At 50.6% G+C, this 19,481-nt stretch overlaps 6 protein-coding genes across 6 annotated transcripts; 4 read left to right on the top strand and 2 right to left on the bottom strand.

Annotated features, from left to right (window-relative positions):
• Positions 1-451: 451 nt before the first annotated feature.
• On the top strand, positions 452-1,726 carry N7517_001798 (uncharacterized protein; the record flags this gene model as incomplete). Its single annotated transcript, XM_056719528.1, has 2 exons — positions 452-845; positions 912-1,726. The coding sequence occupies 2 exons, from the start codon at positions 452-454 to the stop codon at positions 1,724-1,726; spliced, it is 1,209 nt and encodes a 402-aa protein (XP_056583663.1).
• Positions 1,727-3,554: 1,828 nt separating this feature from the next.
• Positions 3,555-4,664, top strand: N7517_001797 (Glycoside hydrolase family 43; the record flags this gene model as incomplete). Its single annotated transcript, XM_056719527.1, has 3 exons — positions 3,555-3,815; positions 3,887-4,357; positions 4,419-4,664. The coding sequence occupies 3 exons, from the start codon at positions 3,555-3,557 to the stop codon at positions 4,662-4,664; spliced, it is 978 nt and encodes a 325-aa protein (XP_056583662.1).
• A 1,959-nt stretch (positions 4,665-6,623) lies between these two features.
• Positions 6,624-10,685, top strand: N7517_001796 (putative RNA binding effector protein Scp160; the record flags this gene model as incomplete). The annotated part of the gene is made up of 5 exons (XM_056719526.1): positions 6,624-6,728; positions 6,773-7,019; positions 7,076-7,323; positions 7,382-9,653; positions 9,706-10,685. 5 exons carry the CDS (start codon positions 6,624-6,626, stop codon positions 10,683-10,685), a joined length of 3,852 nt encoding a protein of 1,283 aa, XP_056583661.1.
• An 843-nt stretch (positions 10,686-11,528) lies between these two features.
• N7517_001795 (cytochrome b5-like heme/steroid binding domain-containing protein) lies at positions 11,529-12,283 on the bottom strand (the record flags this gene model as incomplete). The annotated part of the gene is made up of 3 exons (XM_056719525.1): positions 11,529-11,705; positions 11,860-11,992; positions 12,165-12,283. 3 exons carry the CDS (start codon positions 12,281-12,283, stop codon positions 11,529-11,531), a joined length of 429 nt encoding a protein of 142 aa, XP_056583660.1.
• Positions 12,284-13,059: 776 nt separating this feature from the next.
• N7517_001794 (putative ubiquitin C-terminal hydrolase) lies at positions 13,060-16,384 on the bottom strand (the record flags this gene model as incomplete). Its single annotated transcript, XM_056719524.1, has 2 exons — positions 13,060-16,095; positions 16,154-16,384. The coding sequence occupies 2 exons, from the start codon at positions 16,382-16,384 to the stop codon at positions 13,060-13,062; spliced, it is 3,267 nt and encodes a 1,088-aa protein (XP_056583659.1).
• A 396-nt stretch (positions 16,385-16,780) lies between these two features.
• Positions 16,781-19,163, top strand: vps27 (ESCRT-0 subunit protein VPS27; the record flags this gene model as incomplete). The annotated part of the gene is made up of 5 exons (XM_056719523.1): positions 16,781-16,848; positions 16,944-17,076; positions 17,138-17,419; positions 17,479-18,250; positions 18,307-19,163. The coding sequence occupies 5 exons, from the start codon at positions 16,781-16,783 to the stop codon at positions 19,161-19,163; spliced, it is 2,112 nt and encodes a 703-aa protein (XP_056583658.1).
• Between the last annotated feature and the right edge of the window lie 318 nt (positions 19,164-19,481).

Here is a 19,481-nt window from a genome sequence, read left to right as displayed (position 1 = left end):
GTCCTAGGATGTTACCTGAATCACTAGGCGATTGGTATTTCTCATATGGCAACCACTTGTGAGCGTGTGAGTCTTCCTTTTGTTTACCTCAACTACTCTTCTCCCATACCGTTCCCTTCCGCCTTCCTCCTCGCCAAGCTCTCCTTCCATCCATCAATCCGCGTCACGTATTCGATCCATTTCTTACACCTCTGCTCGCTTTTTATCTAGACTCTAACAAATCTCTCGGAGAAACCTAGCGCGGCGAATTGTCTCTTTGGGCACTTGCTCTCTTCCAAAGTCTCCCGTCTGTATTGTTAACGCACCCTATAATACTTAGCCCTCTTCTTTTTCCATTCCCGCAGTTCTACTCTTTTCACTGGTCTGTTTGTCTTAAATCTCAACTTCTTTTCGTTACATTTCTTGACTTTCGCACTACTCCAGCTGCTTTCCTTTCTGAAAACACAGCATCATGGTGAGCACCAAGTGTCCTCCTGCTTTTAGTGCAGGCGAGGATGCCACAGTCAGCTATTTGTTGTCCCGGATCCTGTCCGGAGGCAGAATCTGCAGGGCAACGGAACTTGCTGCATGCCTCCCTCGGTGGTTTAGCGACCTCAAAGAGAATAAGCCAATCGCCCCAGGTAGCCCGGAGCTACTATGTCGTCTTACACTCCCATTCGGCACACCTTCTATTCTAGAACAAATCGAGAGCCTCCAAATCCCCGACTCTTTGACCGATAGACAGAGGTGGATGGCGAAACTCCGTATCCTCATGGATAACAAAGCACATGAAAGGCTGCTGCAGAAGTTGGAATCTTTGCAGGATCAACAGATATCATTCGAAGCTCTCTGTGAGCAAGAGAACGGTAAATACCCTGTTCACTTGCACTCCGAGCCTTGGTAAACGATACTGACATTACGGAAACCTCAAGAAGACTGTACGGACGATTATCTTGTTGCTGACCCCAAACGGACCCTACAATTTGACTATGACATGCGGGATGTGATGATTCGGGGTGATAAAAACGCAATGAGAAAGAATCACGAAGTCTTTTACGTGACCGGCTCCGTTGCCTGGACAGTTCGATCTCCTTACTGGAATGTCGCATTGGCCACAGACGATGAAGGTAATCGATATCTCTCAGACGATGTTTTGGATGAAGTCCTTCCCAAATGGAGACAAATTCTCACCGGGGAGACGATCCCGACTCCAAAGTATGGTGTTGTCGATTCTTTTCGTTTGTGGCTGGCTAGTGAGGAGAAAAAGGCGAGTGACCTGGGCAAATCTTGGCCACCAAGCACCCCTATCAATACTGCTTCAGCCTCGAGGCTCGGGTTTGTAACTCCGGAACCCTATTCTCGCCTTCGCGCATCAGATGCGAGCCGTCTCTCTCCGTTTCAATCCCCCCAAAAGGTCACTGGCAGTGAGCAAACTGAGTTGCTCCGAGAGATACTCACGCAAATCAAAGAATTGAAGACAATAGTCGGCCAAATTCTCGAAAGCAAGCAAGAGCTTGAGATTACAGAAAATCAAATACATGGATCTTTACCACGCTATCCTCCCATTCCTCTAGCAATGCAACCTCCAGCACCTCCAGCAATGCAACCAAACTATTTCCTGCGACAGAGTCAACTCTCTGGTCCTCAATATCAGCTCGAGCCAGATTGGCAGCAACGATGGAACTCACAGTACCAAGGCCCGACTACCATGCCAGGCCCTGGACCTAGTTCAGCTCGTCATCTCTAAGCCTGCCCATAACCAAGAAAGTGGTGGCATTCATGTACGATTTAGTGGGAGGGATTTGACCGAAAAGCCGGAAACCGAAATACAGAGAGAGTTGGGGGTGAGAGCGAGGAACAGATGATATGGAGATGGGCAGCTATGGCTGTGTTTCATGTTGAGCACTGAGGATTACAGCTGTTCCTTGCAGTATCGGATGGACGTTTGTCTGTTAGAGTTTGCCAAATGAACACATTTTTACTCTGCTGGTCATATGCAACATATCATTAGGCATATTTGCTATAGTATGTCTGCATGACATGTCGTCGTGACACATACATTCATGTGAGAATCTGGCGCAGGTTCCGGTCCACCTTGACAGCAATGCATACGAATGTGCCAAACCTCGGTATATATGAGATGGTGACAACATGAATAAATATCGTGAGTGCTTACTATTGTCAGTCTGTTCTCGTGCACGGGCGACTGGTCTGACAGAAAGAAGGACATGCGAATAAGAAATAAGGAATATTTCCTCTACCCCCGTTCCCTGTCGTCACGATTTATATCGATATTATTAGAAGAGCTCAGCCCTGTACGGGAAGTGCCACGTCGATTTATCAGGCCATATTCCAAGAGCGCCCCCAAACCACCCCTAATGACCCCCAGTTTGGCCCCAGATCACTCACTTTGACCCCGATCTCCAATATAGCGATAAGTCCAATCGCTATAGACTGAAACTCAGCCCAGCTGAAGGTTCTTGGCACCAATAAGATTACTTGAAAGAAACGCTACTGAGACTAGATCTAACGCAACCACACCATGCGTTGGGTCCCAAGTGGAGTCCAAAGAGGCTCAATAGCACGGTTTGCCATTTATATGACATAGTATATCGGATAATTTCAAGGTTGTCCTTGGTCAGACCGAAACAACAATTTTCTGTCAAATCAAGATGTCTCCCCAAGGCAGAGTGATTCATTATAACATACAAACCGAGTCCTCCCCGCTTTGAAGAGAGTTAACTGCAATGACGAATATGCATGACACTCTTTTAATCTCAAATACATGTCACTTGCGCTAGTTGTATCTCACATGATTCCTAGATGATTGGCTTAGTATCCTCCGTAGTCCACATGGGCGCAGATCATCCATACGGCGTAAACAAGAAATAAGCCACGCAACTTTGTTGTGAGATATGTATCCCAATCTCTTTGTCTGGATATATCAAGAATAAATAGAATTAATATTGCATCATGAATAAAATTCAATAGTGTCATGGTAGGTGCTCTCTCCCTTGCTGGTGAGAATGTGGAGACTACACACTTGCAGCGAACAACACACATCTGTTCCTGCCGAGACTGATGCCGAGAGCCTTAGCTTATAGACTTTGGGATCTGAGGGTCGGTGTACGGAGTAACTCATGTGGATATGCAGATCAAATGGAGTAAACCTACTTTGACTGCGCCTTGCACAAAAGAGACATCACAATCGAATACATACAGGAGTAAACACCAAGGCAACCCTTTGTTTATGCAAAAAGAACAGCTGTGTTTTATTTACGGGTCCACAGGAGCATGACTCCTTGGGTAATGAGCTCATCCCTTTCGACGCCGACTCCAGTTAGACCGGATTCACTAACATACGCCTTACATCGCCCACCTGGGCAGATACGATGTACAGGGGTTCATAGCCAATGATTGGGTGGGCTGTTTATATGCAAAATGCCCAACATTGGGGAGCTGCGAATGGCGTAGGGCAAGTCAACATAAATTGGACGCGATTCCTCCTTCCCAGACTGTTTTTTTTTAATTCACATCCCGATTTCCGCGGTCTCCTCCCTTTTTGTCTATACATCATGTTTGGCCTCATACCACTTCTATTTACTGCGCTCGCCAGTGCATACCCCAACCGGGGTCCTTGCACAGGCGACTGCTGGGCCCATGACCCTGCCATGATTCAGCGTGTGTCTGATGGTAAATATTTCCGCTTTTCGACAGGCACTGGTGTCAGAACTCATAGCTCGCCGTCGGTGAAGGGTCCATGGACGGACATCGGCTCAGCGTTGCCACATGGATCTAAGATTACCCTTGATGGTGTGGACAGCACGAATATCTGGGTAAGAAAACACCCAAAATGACAAGGAAACAATATCAAGTCTAGGAATAACTAACACGATCCATCTGATAGGCCCCTGATGTCCACTTCCAGAACGACCAGTACTATATGTACTACGTCCTGTCAAAGATTGGCACACGGAACTCACAGATCGGTGTCGCAACATCCAAGACCATGGAACCCGGTACCTGGACAGATTACGGCACCATTGGTCTCCCTGCAAACGACAACTACAACCGTATCGATCCCGCCTGGATCAGCATCGGCAACAAGAACTATATGAACTTTGGCTCTTTCTGGGGCGATATCTACCAGGTCCAGATGGAGACTCCATTGAAAGTCGGCGGCGCAACTCCCTACCAAATCTCCTGGAATGCGACCCTGAACCACCGCGAGGAGGGCTCGTACGAGTTCAAGCACGGCGACTACTACTACCTCCTCTACTCTGCTGGTATTGCGGGCAAGTACACAAAGACTTTCCCAGCCAAGGGTGCCGAGTACCACATTCGTGTTTGCCGATCCAAGACCGGTCTTGGTGATTTTGTATGCTTCCCAATCTTCTCGTTCATTCCAGAATACACCCGTTCTAACGTTTATCTTATAGGTTGATGCTGACGGAAAGTCATGCAAAGAGACCGGCGGCACCATGCTCCTCTCCAGCCACGGTCAGGTCTTTGGACCGGGCGGCCCTGGTGTTGTCCATGACAAGGATCTCGGTTTGGTCATGTACTACCACTACTACCCGCTTGCCATCAAGGAGAGCACCACGGCCTCGGACAACGCGAACTACAGGTACGCGTGGAACGTCCTCGGCTGGAAGGACGGCTGGCCTTTCGTGAAGGCCACTTAATGCACATAATTATCATGGCCCGCGAGGCCGATACATACATTTTACATTCTTTTCTTTCTATTGTCAATGATTGGGCTCCTATACTTTTGGGGGTGGAGGTATTGCACTCATTTATCGATACCCATGCCATCTTGATGTCTGTCATGATGCGCTTCTTTTCGTGTCTGGCAGGTCTTAATTATATAATACCGCCCTTATATTCTGATTTAGGTCAATCAACTGGTTGCATATCTGCGAAATCTCGGTCTGGTTTGGTCATGTACAGTCGTGGGATTCAAGGAACCATACATGCCCACTTGTAGGTCGCGCCATAAACATCTTGCCACTCACTTTAATGCCTCACATACTCCAGATCCAATATCGAGAGCGCCGAGTACAAGATAGAAGCGAACCTGGTTATCTTTGTCAGGCGCATTCTCCCCAATCATATTGGTAAGCGCTCCGACATTGTATGTAGTAGTACTGTAGTATGTCTCCACCGTGCCCACAATCCAACCGGCGATGCCGCACAGGAATGCTGCCAGGCCCGCATACATACCCAACCCGGAAGAATCGTTTCATTGTATGGAGTAGCCAACGAGGCTCTCCTTTCTGAAGATTGACAAAGAAGACGGTTCACCAACATCCAAACGAGGGGAAACCTTATAGACTGCAAACGCCGGTTCCGCTTTATAAAGCCTACGGCGAGGACATCTGCTAATACCAGGGGTGAGTAGACTACTCGTCGCACCTTGGCAAATGGGGGTGCACATAGTTGGGCTGAGGGTGCGTCCAAATCGACGATAACATTGACGGTGACTGGTGTTTTGTTAGTTTGATTGGTGGTGGAGGAATATATATTCCTAGAAATCAAAAGAATGGTTCACGTCTACCGGTAAGATGCAAGCATTCAACAACTTGCCCAGGGATTGTGATACTGAATAATATACCGAGAATGTGTCTTTCATCCATATAGTACTCCAATATCCATGGATATTGCGCTTAGTACATAACGTAGAACCCTTCAAAGGCCAAACTATGTCCACCAGATGGGGGCCACGAGTATCAAATAGCTAGAAATCCAACTTAAGGTTTATGGGGCCGAAGCAGATCATATATGTGTTTGTTTACACATTTGCCTACAATAGTACATATGAAGTTGAATGTTATTAAAACTCCCCTATCTCCGGAGACCCTTGAGCCACAGTGACGTGCATCATCAATTGGCCACTTGCCGCACTGTGGCCACGTGCGAAATCCAATTGCAAATATAAAGATGTAAGTTATAGTGAAATCATTCGAGATTTATACAAGTTCTCTGTGATTGGCTTCATTGTTAGGGATTGTGTTACAACACATCTCTGAAAGCAAACACAGCTACATTGTGCATCTCAAACCTGGACGTGTCCAAGGTCAATTACTATCAATAAGTATTTCAGAAAGAAAGAAAGAAAGAAAAGGGTCAAAAGGGTCAAAAAGGTGCAAAGTGTAAGGACGGACTCGGAGAAAACTTCCCCGGAGACTCAGAGCTGGCCTTTTCTGTACTCTCTAGATTGTCCGGGGTTCTCGACCTTTTTCCTCTCACCTCTCACCTCTCTTCTCTCCCACCTCGCTTCCTCACTTTCTTTTCAGGTGGCTCCTCTCTTTGGGCCCCTGTATCTTTCTTTTTTGATTCTCGGCGCTTTGTCAGTCCAAATCGCTATTGCATTTTCCTGAGCATCCTCGGCATTCTCCTGAACCCAAAGAAAACCTATATATCCTACTCAATTCCAAAAGAGGAAGGATATACTTTCACTTGTGAGTGATTTCCAAGTCCTTGTAACGCCATTGATTGCACCCGAGGTTTATGATGATCTGTCCTGATCTGCCTTGATCGTTATTGCATACTGACCCGGGCCCCGTCTTGATTGCAGGATCTTGTGCATAGCCCATTTACCTTGTCTCCAACCCCAATTTCCTTATCGACCTTCATTATTCGTAATGGCTTCTGAAGCATCTACCTCTGCCAACGGCGGATCCCTCGCTGCCATGTTGGAACAGCAGCACGCCCGCGACGAGGTGCACAAGCCCACTGTGGAGGAAACCGTGGACGAGGAGGACCTCAAGCACCCCCTCCGATCGCGATACAGCCCGACCAGCCCCTCCTCGTTAACGCTGATACCCCCGAGCCCACCACCCTCGCCCAAACCGCTTCCCCGACGCCCACCCCCAAGCCCGCCACCAAAAAGGCCCCGGCATTCGACGTTCAATCCGAAGAATTGTTCCCAGCTTTGGGCAGCGGTCCAAAGCCTGCTGCCCCCGCGGCTGCTACATGGGGTGCGAAGAAGCCTTCCGCGGCCGCTGCTGTTGCAAATGGTTCGCCCGCGAAGTCAATGGGTACGTGGATTACTTTGGAGCTTTCCGGATTGGATAAATTATTGACACAGGAACAGAGATCCCCCGTATTATGGCCCTCCCCGGAAAGCACATGGAGCAGCTCCGCCTAGCACCCTCCCAGATGCAACCCCGTGGACAGATGAAGAAGCCTCTTCGTGATGTCCTCCGGGATATCTCCCGCAGATCAAAGGCCAATGTGGACATGCGCGGTGGCCCTGGTGGCTCAATCATTTTCGAAGGAAAGGGCTCCGTAGATGCGGTGCGCCAGGCTCTCCGCGAAGTGGCTCAGCAGGTTGGATCCAAGGTATGTGAATCGGACGTGCGCAAAACGAGTATCTAAGCTAACCAATCCGTCTCAATAGCAATCCGTCCGTGTTCCCATTCCCACATCTGCGCGCGCTCACATCATCGGCCGTCAAGGTACTGTTGTGCAGGATATCCAGACCCGCACTGGTGCCCGTGTTCAGGTCCCCCGTGCCGATGCTAACGCTGCTGGTGACGATGATGACGATGATACCATTGACATTTTGATTGAGGGAGATGCCGTGGCCGCGGAGATGGCCCGCCGCGAGATCGAGGCCATTGTCAAGGAGCGCGGCTCAAACATGAGCTTCCGATTGAAGACCGTTCCTCCCGAGTTCTTCCCCTTCATTGCAGGTGCACACGATGCCAACGTGCGGGCCCTTGAAGAGCGCACAAAAGCGCACATCAATGTTCCCCGCTACGATACTTGGACGAGCCAGCCTCCTCCTCAGGAAGCCAACCCTGGCCAGGTCCAGTTTGTGGCTGTGCCTGATAAGCATATTTTGATTTCCGGAGAACGCGCTGCTGCACAGGAGGCTCGGGCTGAGATTGAGCGTTTGGCTGCGCAATTGCACCAGCAGCTTACTCTGCGCCAGCTGGCCATCAACCGTGGCCAACACCAGTTCATTTTGGGCAATGAGGCTGACGCTCTGCACCAGTTCATTGCTCAAACTGGATGTGCCATTGTCCTGCCCCCTCCATCCGATGACAGTGAATTCCTCACCATCACTGGTCCCCTTGACCAGATTGAGGCTGGTATTGAACACGCTATGGATCTTGCGACAAGCATGCAAATGGCTAGCATTGATCTGTCCCGCCAGCATCCCACTGCTCCCGCCGGTCCCCATGCCCACGCAAGTGCTCTCTCGCAGTACCTCCGTCGCCGCCAGGTCATCAAGGAACTCGAATCGACTTACGATGCGCACATTGCACTTCCTCCTAGCGCTGGTGGACCCATCACTTGGGAGGTGTACTCCCGTGATGGCAAGAACACCATCCGTGCCCGTTCAGATATCATGAACCTCGTCCAGGCTCTCCCGCCTTCTAGACTCCGCCACGTGCCTGTAGACCCTTACTTCCACCAGTACCTGCGCGACCGAAGCGCAAACACCCTTCAGGGTGATTATGGCGTGCACCTAATGGTGCCGGATGACATGAACTGCCCTGAAGTTGTTCTTGTTTATGAAGGCCCGTCCGCGACTGCCTCCCGCTTCGAGGTCCCCAGACAGCGCCCCTCCCCCGCAGATGTTGCAGCCTTCGAGAAGGGTCTGCAAGAGGCCCAGCAATTCCTCCTCAGCACTCTCGGAGACCAGCTTGACATCGTTGCCAAGACGGTTTCCATCCCTGCCAAATACCAGGAGAAGGCGCGGAAATTCATCACCCGTGAGCAGGAGTCCAAGGGCGAGGATAGCATCCCTGTGCGTGCCATTGTTGGCGATGCCAAGGGTTCTCAATGTCAGGTCTCCCTTCGTGGTCCCTCGGCCCTGGTGGCTGAACTTGCCGCCAAGGTGGAGGCTTTCGTCGTGGAGCAGGAGAAGGACGACCTGGAGCGTGGTTACATCACTAGCTTCGATTTCCCCCAGAAGTATGCCAACTTCCTGATTGGCAAGCGTGGTGAGAACATCAACAAGCTCCGTGAGGAGTTCGATGTTGATATCAAGGTGGAGAACGGCAAGGTCGAGGTCAAGGGACCCAAGGCCAAGGCGGATGCCACCCGCATGCGCATCATCAACATGGGGAAGAAGTTGGAAGATGAGACCACTCACATCCTCAAGGTCCCCGCCCAATACCACCGTGAGTTGATTGGCCAACGCGGAAACCAGGTCAACCGTCTCCAGGATCGTTACTCTGTCCGTGTCCAGTTCCCCCGCGCAACTGTTGCCAATGATGACTCCGCGGAAACCGGCAGCGATGCTGGTGGTGCTCGTCCCCAGCGTACTCAGCAGGCTCCCGATGAGGTCCTTGTCAAGGGCCCTAGCAAGGGTGCTGACTCCGCTCGCGACGAGATCCTTAGCTTGCTGCAATATGTCATTGAGCACGGTCATTCTGCCGCCATCTCTGTGGCCCAGAGCCAGGTCGCATCCCTGATCGGCCAGCGCGGCCGTGAGATGGACAAGCTTCGCGCCGATACCGGTGCCCAGATTGATGTCCCTAACGCCAACGATACGCCGGATGCATCGGGCCGTGTGGAGATTCGTGTCAAGGGTACTAAGCAGCAAGTTGCCGAGGCCAAGAAGATTTTGCAGCAGCGGGCCAGCGAATTCGATGCCACCGTGACCAAGACCATTGAGGTTGAGAAGAAGTACCACAAGGCTCTGATCGGTGGAGGCGGTATGTTTGCATGCAAATTGATATGCTTAATTTCAATTACTGACTTATATAGGTGCCAACATCCGCAAGATCGTCACCGAGGCTGGTGGCCCCACTGATGGCAGTGCCGCCAGAATGGTCCGTTTCCCTCGTCCCGAAAGCACCGAGTCGACCATCCGCCTCGAGGGTAACGGCAAGATTGTGGAGAGCATCATCGCTGCGATCGAAGAGTTCGTCAAGGAGCGCCAGGACCAGGTCACGGAGATCCTCGACGTTCCCACCGCCCAGCACCGCATGCTCATCGGCCGTGGAGGCGACACCCGCCGTGGCATCGAGTCCAAGTTTAACGTCACCCTGGATATCCCCAAGCAGGGCTCTGGCCGTACCGATGTGAAGCTCAAGGGCCCCAGCAGCGCTGTCGAAAGCGCCAAGGAACACGTCAAGTCCATGCTGAAGGAGCAGCACGCGGAGACCATCGAGATCCCCAGCCACCTGCACCACGTCCTCGCCGACAATGGCCACATCTTCCGCCGCCTGCGCAACGACCACCAGGTCACCGTGGACCACGCTGGCCAGGCCGTGCCCGTCCCTGCCCCCTCCGCCGCCGAAGACACCCGCACCACAGCTGAAGGCACCGACATGCCCCTGATCATTGATGACCCCAACGTCACTGCTGACGCCCACTCTTGGACCGTCGTCGACAACAATGCCACGGAAACCGCCTCCACCCCCTTCCCCTGGGTTCTCAGCGGCACCCCGGAGAACGTGAACAAGGCCCGCTCCGTCATTGAGAAGGCTCTCGCTTCCGCAACCCAGCAGTCCACTACGGGATACCTGATCCTGCCGGATCCCAAGACCTACCGCTTCGTCGTCGGCCAGGGTGGCAGTCAGATCAACGCCATCCGCAAGAAGACAGGCTGTCGTATCAATGTGCCCAAGGACCAGGCTCTTGGTGAAGCGATTGAGATCCGCGGTAGCGCCAGCGGCCTGGAAGAGGCCAAGGAGATGATTCTGGAGGCCGTGCAGAATGGACTCCAAGGCGCTGCGCGGTAAGTAGTTATTTATTATTGCGACAGTGGGTTTGATCTGACCTAGAAACCAAACTCTTACACCCTTCTCTGCTTTAAATTTGAGCGAGCGGGAACAGTATCATTTTAGTTCTTTTCTTTTGGCTTTTTACTTCAATTCTTGTTTTCATCTTTATTTTTTTGGTATCTATTTCATGAATATTGGGTTTTAAAAAAGATTCTTTTTCTTGCTTTTGCATTTATTGCTTTTGGCCTTTCTCATCCTGTGTCTTCTTTTCTTGTAGCTATTTCCGCAGATCTGATTTAGCTTGTCTACGAGGAATTGATGGACCTTGTTATTTTATGACGGAGACGTGGCTTTTCAATCTTAGTAATTTTGATTCATGGATCGAAACTTCGGATACATATATCCGTGGACATGGATATAAATTGCATATGCCTAGAAGAAGATCGAAAGTCGTCGAATCAAGCTCGGACCCAACCTCTCATCTTTGGGCTATTTGAAATCACTGAAAGTGGAGATCTTAGGATGTCGGGGAATCGGGATCGACGTACCTAAAGGAGTAAACATTTCCGGGACTCTCCGATCTGAAATTGTTATCAGACTATACAGTATGTTGACTTGAATTCCGAAAAAATTAATCCAATAAGGTATGTCGATACATATGAAATAGATAGGTAATAAAAAACAGAGCTGGATACTCATAAGGCCCGAAACTCGAAAAAAAAAACACGCTCTCTTTGCTCTTTGCTCTTTTAGCCATAGCGACTCCCATCCGTAGACAGGTCTTTAAAATCTCAGATCTGCATTCTGACCACCACTTACTAGTCCTCTCACACACTCATCTAATTGCACACCCGGACCAGTTTACTGCTGCTGAGCCTGCTGGGCCTGCTGGACCTGGAGGTAGTTGTATGCGCCGTATGCGATAGCGCCACCGATGAGGATGACGGCGTAGAGACCGACACCGAAGCCGGAGGCGGAGGAAGAAGATGAGGAGTCGGTGGCGGTGGTGGCCTTGGACTTGGGCAGGGGATCACCGGGCTATTTGATTGAGTTAGTTTTGAGGATATGGAATGCGGGTTGGTGCATGTGATTGTGTGGGGTTGGGAGGAGGCCGAGGGTAGAGGGGAGACACATGGGTTGGTGTGGGAAAAAGGTGTATTGAGGATGTTGGGGTGTTTTGATGGGTGCGTACCATGCGCTTCACGGTGCCGATGAACATTTCTGGGTCGTCGAGGACTGCGCGCGCCTCATCGCTGTGGCCGACATCGTCGAAGGCTTCGGTGCAGTCTTGGCCGGCGAGATCGAGGAGGACTTCCTCACCACCGCTGTAAAATTGATTAGCGGGTTGGTTCTGGGATTTAAATCTGGGGTGGGTTGAAGCGCGAAACGAGTAAAGATAATCGGGTTGGCTGTGGTATTTTTCCACTTGTTTCCCTCTTTTACTTTCGCTTCTTCTTTCGCTTGCATTGGGGTAAATTCGGTGGGTAAATAACGTACGGGTGCTCCTTGGCGAAGTTGGTGCAGTCGTAGATCTTGTCGTTGAGGATCAGGTAGAGATCCTTCTTGGTGGAGTGCTCAGCGACCTCCTGCAGGGTGAGTTCCTTGGTTGCAGACATTGTGAATTGAGGTATCTGGAGGATATAACCGGGGTCAGATTTCTGTGAAGAGGCAAATGAAGAGGGGGATATGTTGAGTGGAGTTGGCGATAGGAGAAAACGGGAAATGTTTGGAGATAGGAAAGACAACAACTTACGTATTTCAGGGAAATGTTAAGTCCAAAAAGCTAGAGAAAAAGAGAAAGAGAGAGAGAGAGAGAGAGAGAGAGAGAGAGAAAGAGAGATGTGTATCAAAAAGAAGAAAAAGAACCCCCAACATGTCGCTGGTACGTGCGGCTGGGCGGTCTCGTGTATGTGGGGCCAGGTACTCAGGGACTTTGATGCCGTGAATTACACCCGGGGACTTATAAGAGAGGGGGAAAATGAGGAAAAGGAGAATTTCTCATTGGATGTACTTTTGATTTCACTATGTCAATATGTCTAATTGAATCTACATTCTTATATGTTGATGTTAGATAGGATCTAATCCTGACGAATCAGGGGTTGCTTATTAGAGTATGAAGAATATCTGGCCTTAATACTTAAATTTTAGAATATATATAGCATGGATATATATATAGAAGGATACATATACCTGTACCTCTCAACTGCCTGATCACACTGCCTGGTTAACCATAACCTCGGGGATCCAAATCCTCGGGTAGCGCCGTCGGTGTCCGCTTTCCGCTTCCGCTTTTCATCCTTGTATATAGTAAGCATATAGTAAGTAGCCCTGAGGGCTGTATATTCATACTATGTATATAATAATATACCTCTATCGAATCGGGACAAAACGCTCATTTCGCTGGAACTCGCTCATAAAACACAATATACGCCTGCTCATTCTGTAACCGGTCCCGCGCCCGAAGATCTCGCGGGTTAAAGTCCGTGGCCCGCTCGTCATCAAACTTCCGCCAGCACTGCCGCTCCGCATCGCGGACCAGCGAGACGTAGTGTCCGCTGCCCATAGAGGACCCGATATGCCGCAGTACCGCAAAGGCATCGTAAGTGAAGGGTGGGACCGTGGCACCGGTGGCAGGCGGTACACCAGGCTCCGTAGGAGGGGGAGCAGGGTGAGCAATCACAAAATCGTCCATCTGTAGACCGTAAAGCGGGAATTCGATGGGGGTGTGAATCTTTCGTGCGCTTTGGGTCTTGGATGCGGAAAAGCGCTTGAAGTGGACAACGAGAATCTGGGGCGCTCGCGTGATGATGATCTGCTTAGTTGCCATTCGCTTGCATTTACAGTGTGGGCACTTCCAGACCTCGTCGCCGCTCAGCATCTCCTCCTGACAGTAGCTACGGAGACACTGATAGATATCACCGGCACCGGTTGGTGGGATTTCAACGCTGATACTGTAGAAGGCCTCATAGGTAGTGGATGTTTGTTGGCATGTCGTGCAGCGCAGTCGACTGGCATGCTGTCCTGCGAATAATGACGAGATAAAAGACTCTTCTCGGTGGCAGTACCGGTCCCATTCAATTCGGGAAACTTTGGTCATCGGCATGCGCTCTCGTTGCATCTCCTCTGAAAAGGTCAAAGGTCGAAGCGGCGTTCGCTGCCAGTTGATATTGAGATCCTCGTGGAGGCAATCTACCACAAAATCGAAGAATTCCTTGGCATCTTGCTGCCGGTCAATGGCCCATTCTCGATTCAAACGTCCACAGAAGCTCCGGAATGAGGTCGGCATGATGACTTCGACATCGTTCTTCCATAGCGACCTGGTCAGATTTGCATAAAGTCCCGGCATAACGCCCTGAGACCCTTTCCAATTTTTTTGTACATAATGACGAAATCGATTGTCGATGAAGAACCTACTCAGTGAAATCGTTGCACTGAGGCATTGAATTGTGGCATTCATGTAGCAGGTCACACCAAAATTGGTCAAGCCCGTTCGCGGCAGTTTGAGGCGATCTAAGCGGGAGCTTGGAGTGTACAGGGCTGTCTGATTCGCCGAATTCTGACGTTGCAAATGGGGCTGGATGTGCCGCCCATCGGAGACGCCGCTATAGCTGGGACGGGGCACAGCAGGGGGTGGTCGAGAGGGGGCCACTGAGATATGTGCAGCATAATTCGGAGCAGCACTAGGAGGACGGGAAGTCGCGTGTGTCATGGACTGTTGCACATCGTGCGGTTCGGGGAAACGACGCAAGAAAGCCTCATATGAGTGGACAAATGGACTTGAAGGCTTTGGTCCAGTCTCCTCGGGTTCCTCTGTCAGTGAGTCTTCCTCAGCATAGGCGCTAGTGTCGATCTCCTCGACTTTGGATTTCTCCATCCACTCGGACAACTCTTTTGAATTCAAAGGAGTGAGCTCGCGCAGTCGTCTTTTTCGGATCTCAAGGCTCGAATTCGCACTAGCCATGGTAGGCACTCTCCCGAGAGGTCTACCAGGTCCAGGTATGGGCTTTCTGGCCTGCAGAGAACTCATGACAGCAGCGGTTGAGGATGTCGCAAGGGATTGTTGCCCTAAAAGATCAATCCAGGCATCCAATCCACCAAGCAGGAGGGCTGGAGGCCGTCCGGCCTTCAACGGCTTGTATGCATTGAACTCGTAAAGAGTATCATAGAGAGCTCTCAAATGGGGTGCTGATGTCCCCACCGGTGAGCCGGCGAGATAACTGACGGAATCGGCGCTTTGATCATAGTAAACCACAAGGTCGTATTCGTTCCGTTTCTCAAACAAGACCTGCTCATGCTCCGGTGAAACAACGAGTCGCTCCTCTAGTTCTTCCGCCGACACGTTCTCTTTCAGAACCACAGGTTCTATGCAGATGATAGATTTTGCATATACGTGACCATTATCATACTGGCCTCGGGCCCGAACATCGATCAGGAGCACATTGAATTTCCGCAGATTTTCAAGGAGGCTCTGTGCAGTTATAGTTGTGCTGTACGGCAAATCGGGTGAGTTGCTTCGCGTCTCTCGCGCCGAATCCAACCCATTGGGCGTCAGAGATCTATACGGATTGTCATCAAAGCCTGCCCGGGTTGGACTGACACGTGGTGAGTTGCTGAATTGTGAGTATCTTGGATTTCCTGAACGTGCGCTCTCCGTTGAGCTTCTTGGTGGGTTGGATGTTGGCTTTGATGGAACGGTGAAGACAGGGCTATATGCCGGGTCCGGGGCACGTGGTAACGATGTGTTAAGCGGAACCTTCGCTGGAAGGGTCGGCACACTAGATGAAGAGCCCATACCGCGAGGTCCTAATGGACGTCTTGGCGGTGGGGAGCTGTATGTCCCAAGCGGTACGTTCGACGAATGAAGTGGGGTCTGCCCTACAGATCCTATAATTGGGCTTCCCGATCCAGCAGTACTTGCACCCGGCAGGTACTGGTTGGAAGGCGGAGACGCCCTGAGTTTGGCAAAACGTTGCGCAAGCATATCTTCTGGAGGACTGGAAAATCTTTGCAAATGCGCCTCTTTGTCGGGCATTTTCTGATACTCAGTCGGACTTGGCATTCTAGCTAAGTTTGTTCCAGACTCTCGATTCTCACGGCCTCGTGGCGTGACCGAGGTTTGTTCTGGGGATCTGAATGTAAAGACACCGGTTGGCTGCATGCCACTGACCAAATTATCCTCGATGATGTCCTGCTTGATCGCATCCATAGTGCCTTGTTTGGACCGCACCGCCTTCACTAGATCGGCGAACTCCTTATACCAATTAGGGCGTTGGCTGGCGGTTCGATAGTCTCGATGATGGGGAATGAGATTGATAGTGATCTCAGAGGCTCGAAGGTACTGGACATAGGCTTTATCGTTGTAGTTGTCATCTGCGAGGTTCCTTGCCCTTTCGATTGCATCGGCAGCCGTTGGCAAGAGAATATTAAGCTATGATCCCTGTTAGAAGAAATGAATCCAGTCAGTTTTCAGCAAGTGTTGCACATACCGGTGTAGTATCATCGACATTTAACGCAGCAGCCTGGTCTTGCAGGTCTTTTATATTGGGGAACCGAGGTCGCCGCGGTGGGATGGGAGGGGCCTTGCCCGTTGGATACAAATCTGGTCTGTTGACATGTCCGCTGGAATTCATGCCGTCACCCACCGAGCAAGGACGCCGGCTGTCCTTCCACGGTGGTATTTTTGGGGGGGATGGCAAGGTCGCCGCATCGGAGGACATGGTAGATCCAGGCAGCGATAAGCGGACTTAGCGCATAGTTATGTCTAAGATCAGGGGGGAGGGGGGAGAATCGAGGCAGGCCACTGGCGTAACCAATCCGCCTAGAGATTTATCAAGTTCAAATAAACAAATACAAATAACGAAAGACCAGAGTAAAGAGGACAGATCCAGGAACACAATGCGGGATGCCTCTGGGGTAATCAGATGACAGTATTTCACCGCCCCCAGCCTATGACGCCAGGGGCTTAGTCACTATTGAGGTGCCTGGAAGCTCCTCCTCCAACTTACCAGCCTGATCTTCATATTTGCTGCATTCAAGTGTCTTGGCTCTCTGCAACGCTACTTTGATCCGTGTCACTTTAATATTATACGCGCATCGGGTGTTCCGTCCTCACCATGGCAGGCTGGTTCTCTTCAACCTCGCCGCTCGATGAGCAAATCGAGCGGGCAACAGCTTCCTCTCTGTGAGTTTTGATTGCCGCCTTGTTATCATACCTATATGTACCGGGGCTACCGGGTTGATCTGAAATGAATTATCATATGGCTAACTCACTACTAGGGAAGACATTGCCCTCAACCTAGAAATATCAGATATGGTTCGATCAAAGAGCGTTCAGCCCAAGGATGGAATGAGGTCTTTAAAACGACGACTCGAGAATAGGAATCCCAACATCCAGCTGGCCACACTGAAGGTAAAACATTACTCCCCGTTGATGATAGTTAGAACAGGCGCTGATAAGCTCGCTCCTCTAGTTAACGGATACGTGTGTCAAAAACGGAGGCACACATTTCCTGGCCGAGATCGCGTCTCGGGAATTCATGGATAACCTTGTCTCATTGCTGAAATCCGAAGGCGCTCCCCTTAATGCCGAGGTCCAGGGGAAAATACTGGAACTTATTCAGAACTGGGCTATGGCTGCACAGGGCCGCATGGATTTGATGTATTTGGGAGAGACATATCGCAAGTTGCAGAGCGAAGGATATCGGTTTCCACCAAAGACAGAAATGAGCGGCAGTATGCTGGAAAGTAGCGCAGTGAGTGTGCCTCAAAACCTTCGCTCTGAAGCGGAAGCTAACTTGTGAATTTGTCTCAGCCTCCAGAGTGGATCGACTCTGAAGTCTGCATGCGATGTCGGACTGCCTTCAGTTTCATGAATCGCAAACACCACTGCCGTAACTGCGGCAACGTTTTCGATGCTCAGTGTTCAAGCAAGACCATTCCTCTACCACATCTTGGAATCCTGCAGCCGGTCAGAGTAGATGATGGATGTCATGCCAAATTGACCTCCAAGTCATTTGCGCCACCAGGAATTTCGGATCGATCCGCATTCAAAAACAACTCGATCAGCAAATCTAACACAATGGAACCTCGTGCCGGTCAAGCGGATACAGGATTCGATGACGATCTGCGGCGCGCGTTGCAAATGAGTCTCGATGAAGCCGAGGGCAAAGGTTCTTCTGGGTTTGTACCGCAGACAGGCAACGCTCCAGAACCCGCCAAGACTGCTCCAGCACCAGAGGATGTGGACGAGGAAGATGCGGATCTCAAGGCTGCGATTGAAGCATCCCTGCGTGATATGGAACAACACAAGCAAAACCATGCGGCCGCATTGAAGAACGTGCCCACTCCAAGTTCTATCTTGCGCGATTCCTCTAGCACGCCCACTCCGTTGCCTAAAAATCGATACGAACTAACCCCTGTTGAAACTGAGAATATTCATCTCTTCTCTACACTGGTTGATCGGCTCCAGCATCAGCCGCCGGGCACAATCCTGAGAGAGCCACAGATCCAGGAGCTATATGAGAGTATTGGTGCGCTTCGACCAAAGCTGGCTCGAAGCTATGGAGAGACCATGAGTAAGCATGGTAAGTTCAGCTGTCTCGCCATTTTTATGTATAGAACTGGAAACTAATCGTCACAGATACATTATTGGATCTCCATGCCAAGCTCTCTACGGTTGTACGTTACTATGATCGGATGCTGGAAGAACGTCTGACGAATGCCTATTCACAACATAACCTTGGCCATGGAGCTGTTCCTGGGGCGGCGCAATATCCGAATCTTCAGTCAGGGTTCCCTGCTCACGCTCCCAACGTCCAAAGTGGAGCCGAGAACTTCTATTATGGAAATCAAATGGACAACTCTCGCCCACCTACTATGTATGCACCGCAGCAGATAAACGGCAACGGGTTTCAAGGTCCACCCAGCGCTGTCCAGAATTCCGCCTACCCATCACAACCTCAATATGGAGCCCCCACAAATGAGCCTCACGGTCACAATTGGGGTGGAAATACCTACCCGACCCTTGGATCACCTTCACCTAGCAACGCCATTCACAATAACTATACCAATACGCCGGCACCAAGTGCCCCGGCTCAATATTATGCAGGATCGCACGACCCGGACTCAGTGAAGCCACCCGGCGCAGAACCCGCATACCAGCCGTCGCCCGTTATGCGCCGGGACTCCCAGTATCAGGCCAACGCACCTCCCAGCGGTCCTACCCCTGTGCCCGAGCAACATGCATCTGCCGGCTATGTGCAATCGCCAGGCTATTCTGTACCGCCTACTGCGCCATCACTTCATCAGCAGGAAACTGGCCCTTCTCAGCCTTACTATTACCAGCCAGAGTCTCAGCCTCAACAGCCCCCTAACACTGTGCCGTCTGCCTACCCCTCAATTAATGGTGGACAACCGGGGTCGTATGCACAGGAGACTTCGCAGCCGCCTTATCAACAACCAGCACGGCCAGTGGAGGAAAACTTGATTGAGCTATAACATAATTACATTTCTTTGGGCGTTATTTAATCCTTCTATCTTTGTGTGTGTTTTTCTTTTTTGTCCGATGATACCTGAAGACCTTTTAGCAGATTGAATGTGTATGTAGCTTGAAGCGAATGAATGAAGAGATCTCAAGTATACATGAAAGGGGCACTGCCCAAGGGTGTTTTTTTTATAAAAGAAATCATTGTTACTATGTACTAAACCTGTCCACCTATATTCCATTTATAACCCTTCCCCAGAAGCAACATGTTTGCCTTAGGCATTCCACATTGTTACCCGCTCCTTAATCGCCGAAGACAGCGAGATCACCCT

Source organism: Penicillium concentricum, assembly GCF_028827145.1.
Source record: "Penicillium concentricum strain IBT 3081 chromosome Unknown utg000001l_segment0_segment0, whole genome shotgun sequence".
Lineage (NCBI taxonomy): Eukaryota > Fungi > Ascomycota > Eurotiomycetes > Eurotiales > Aspergillaceae > Penicillium > Penicillium concentricum.
The sequence above is the reverse complement of the archived record's forward strand: the minus strand, read 5'-3'. Positions and strand labels throughout refer to the sequence as shown.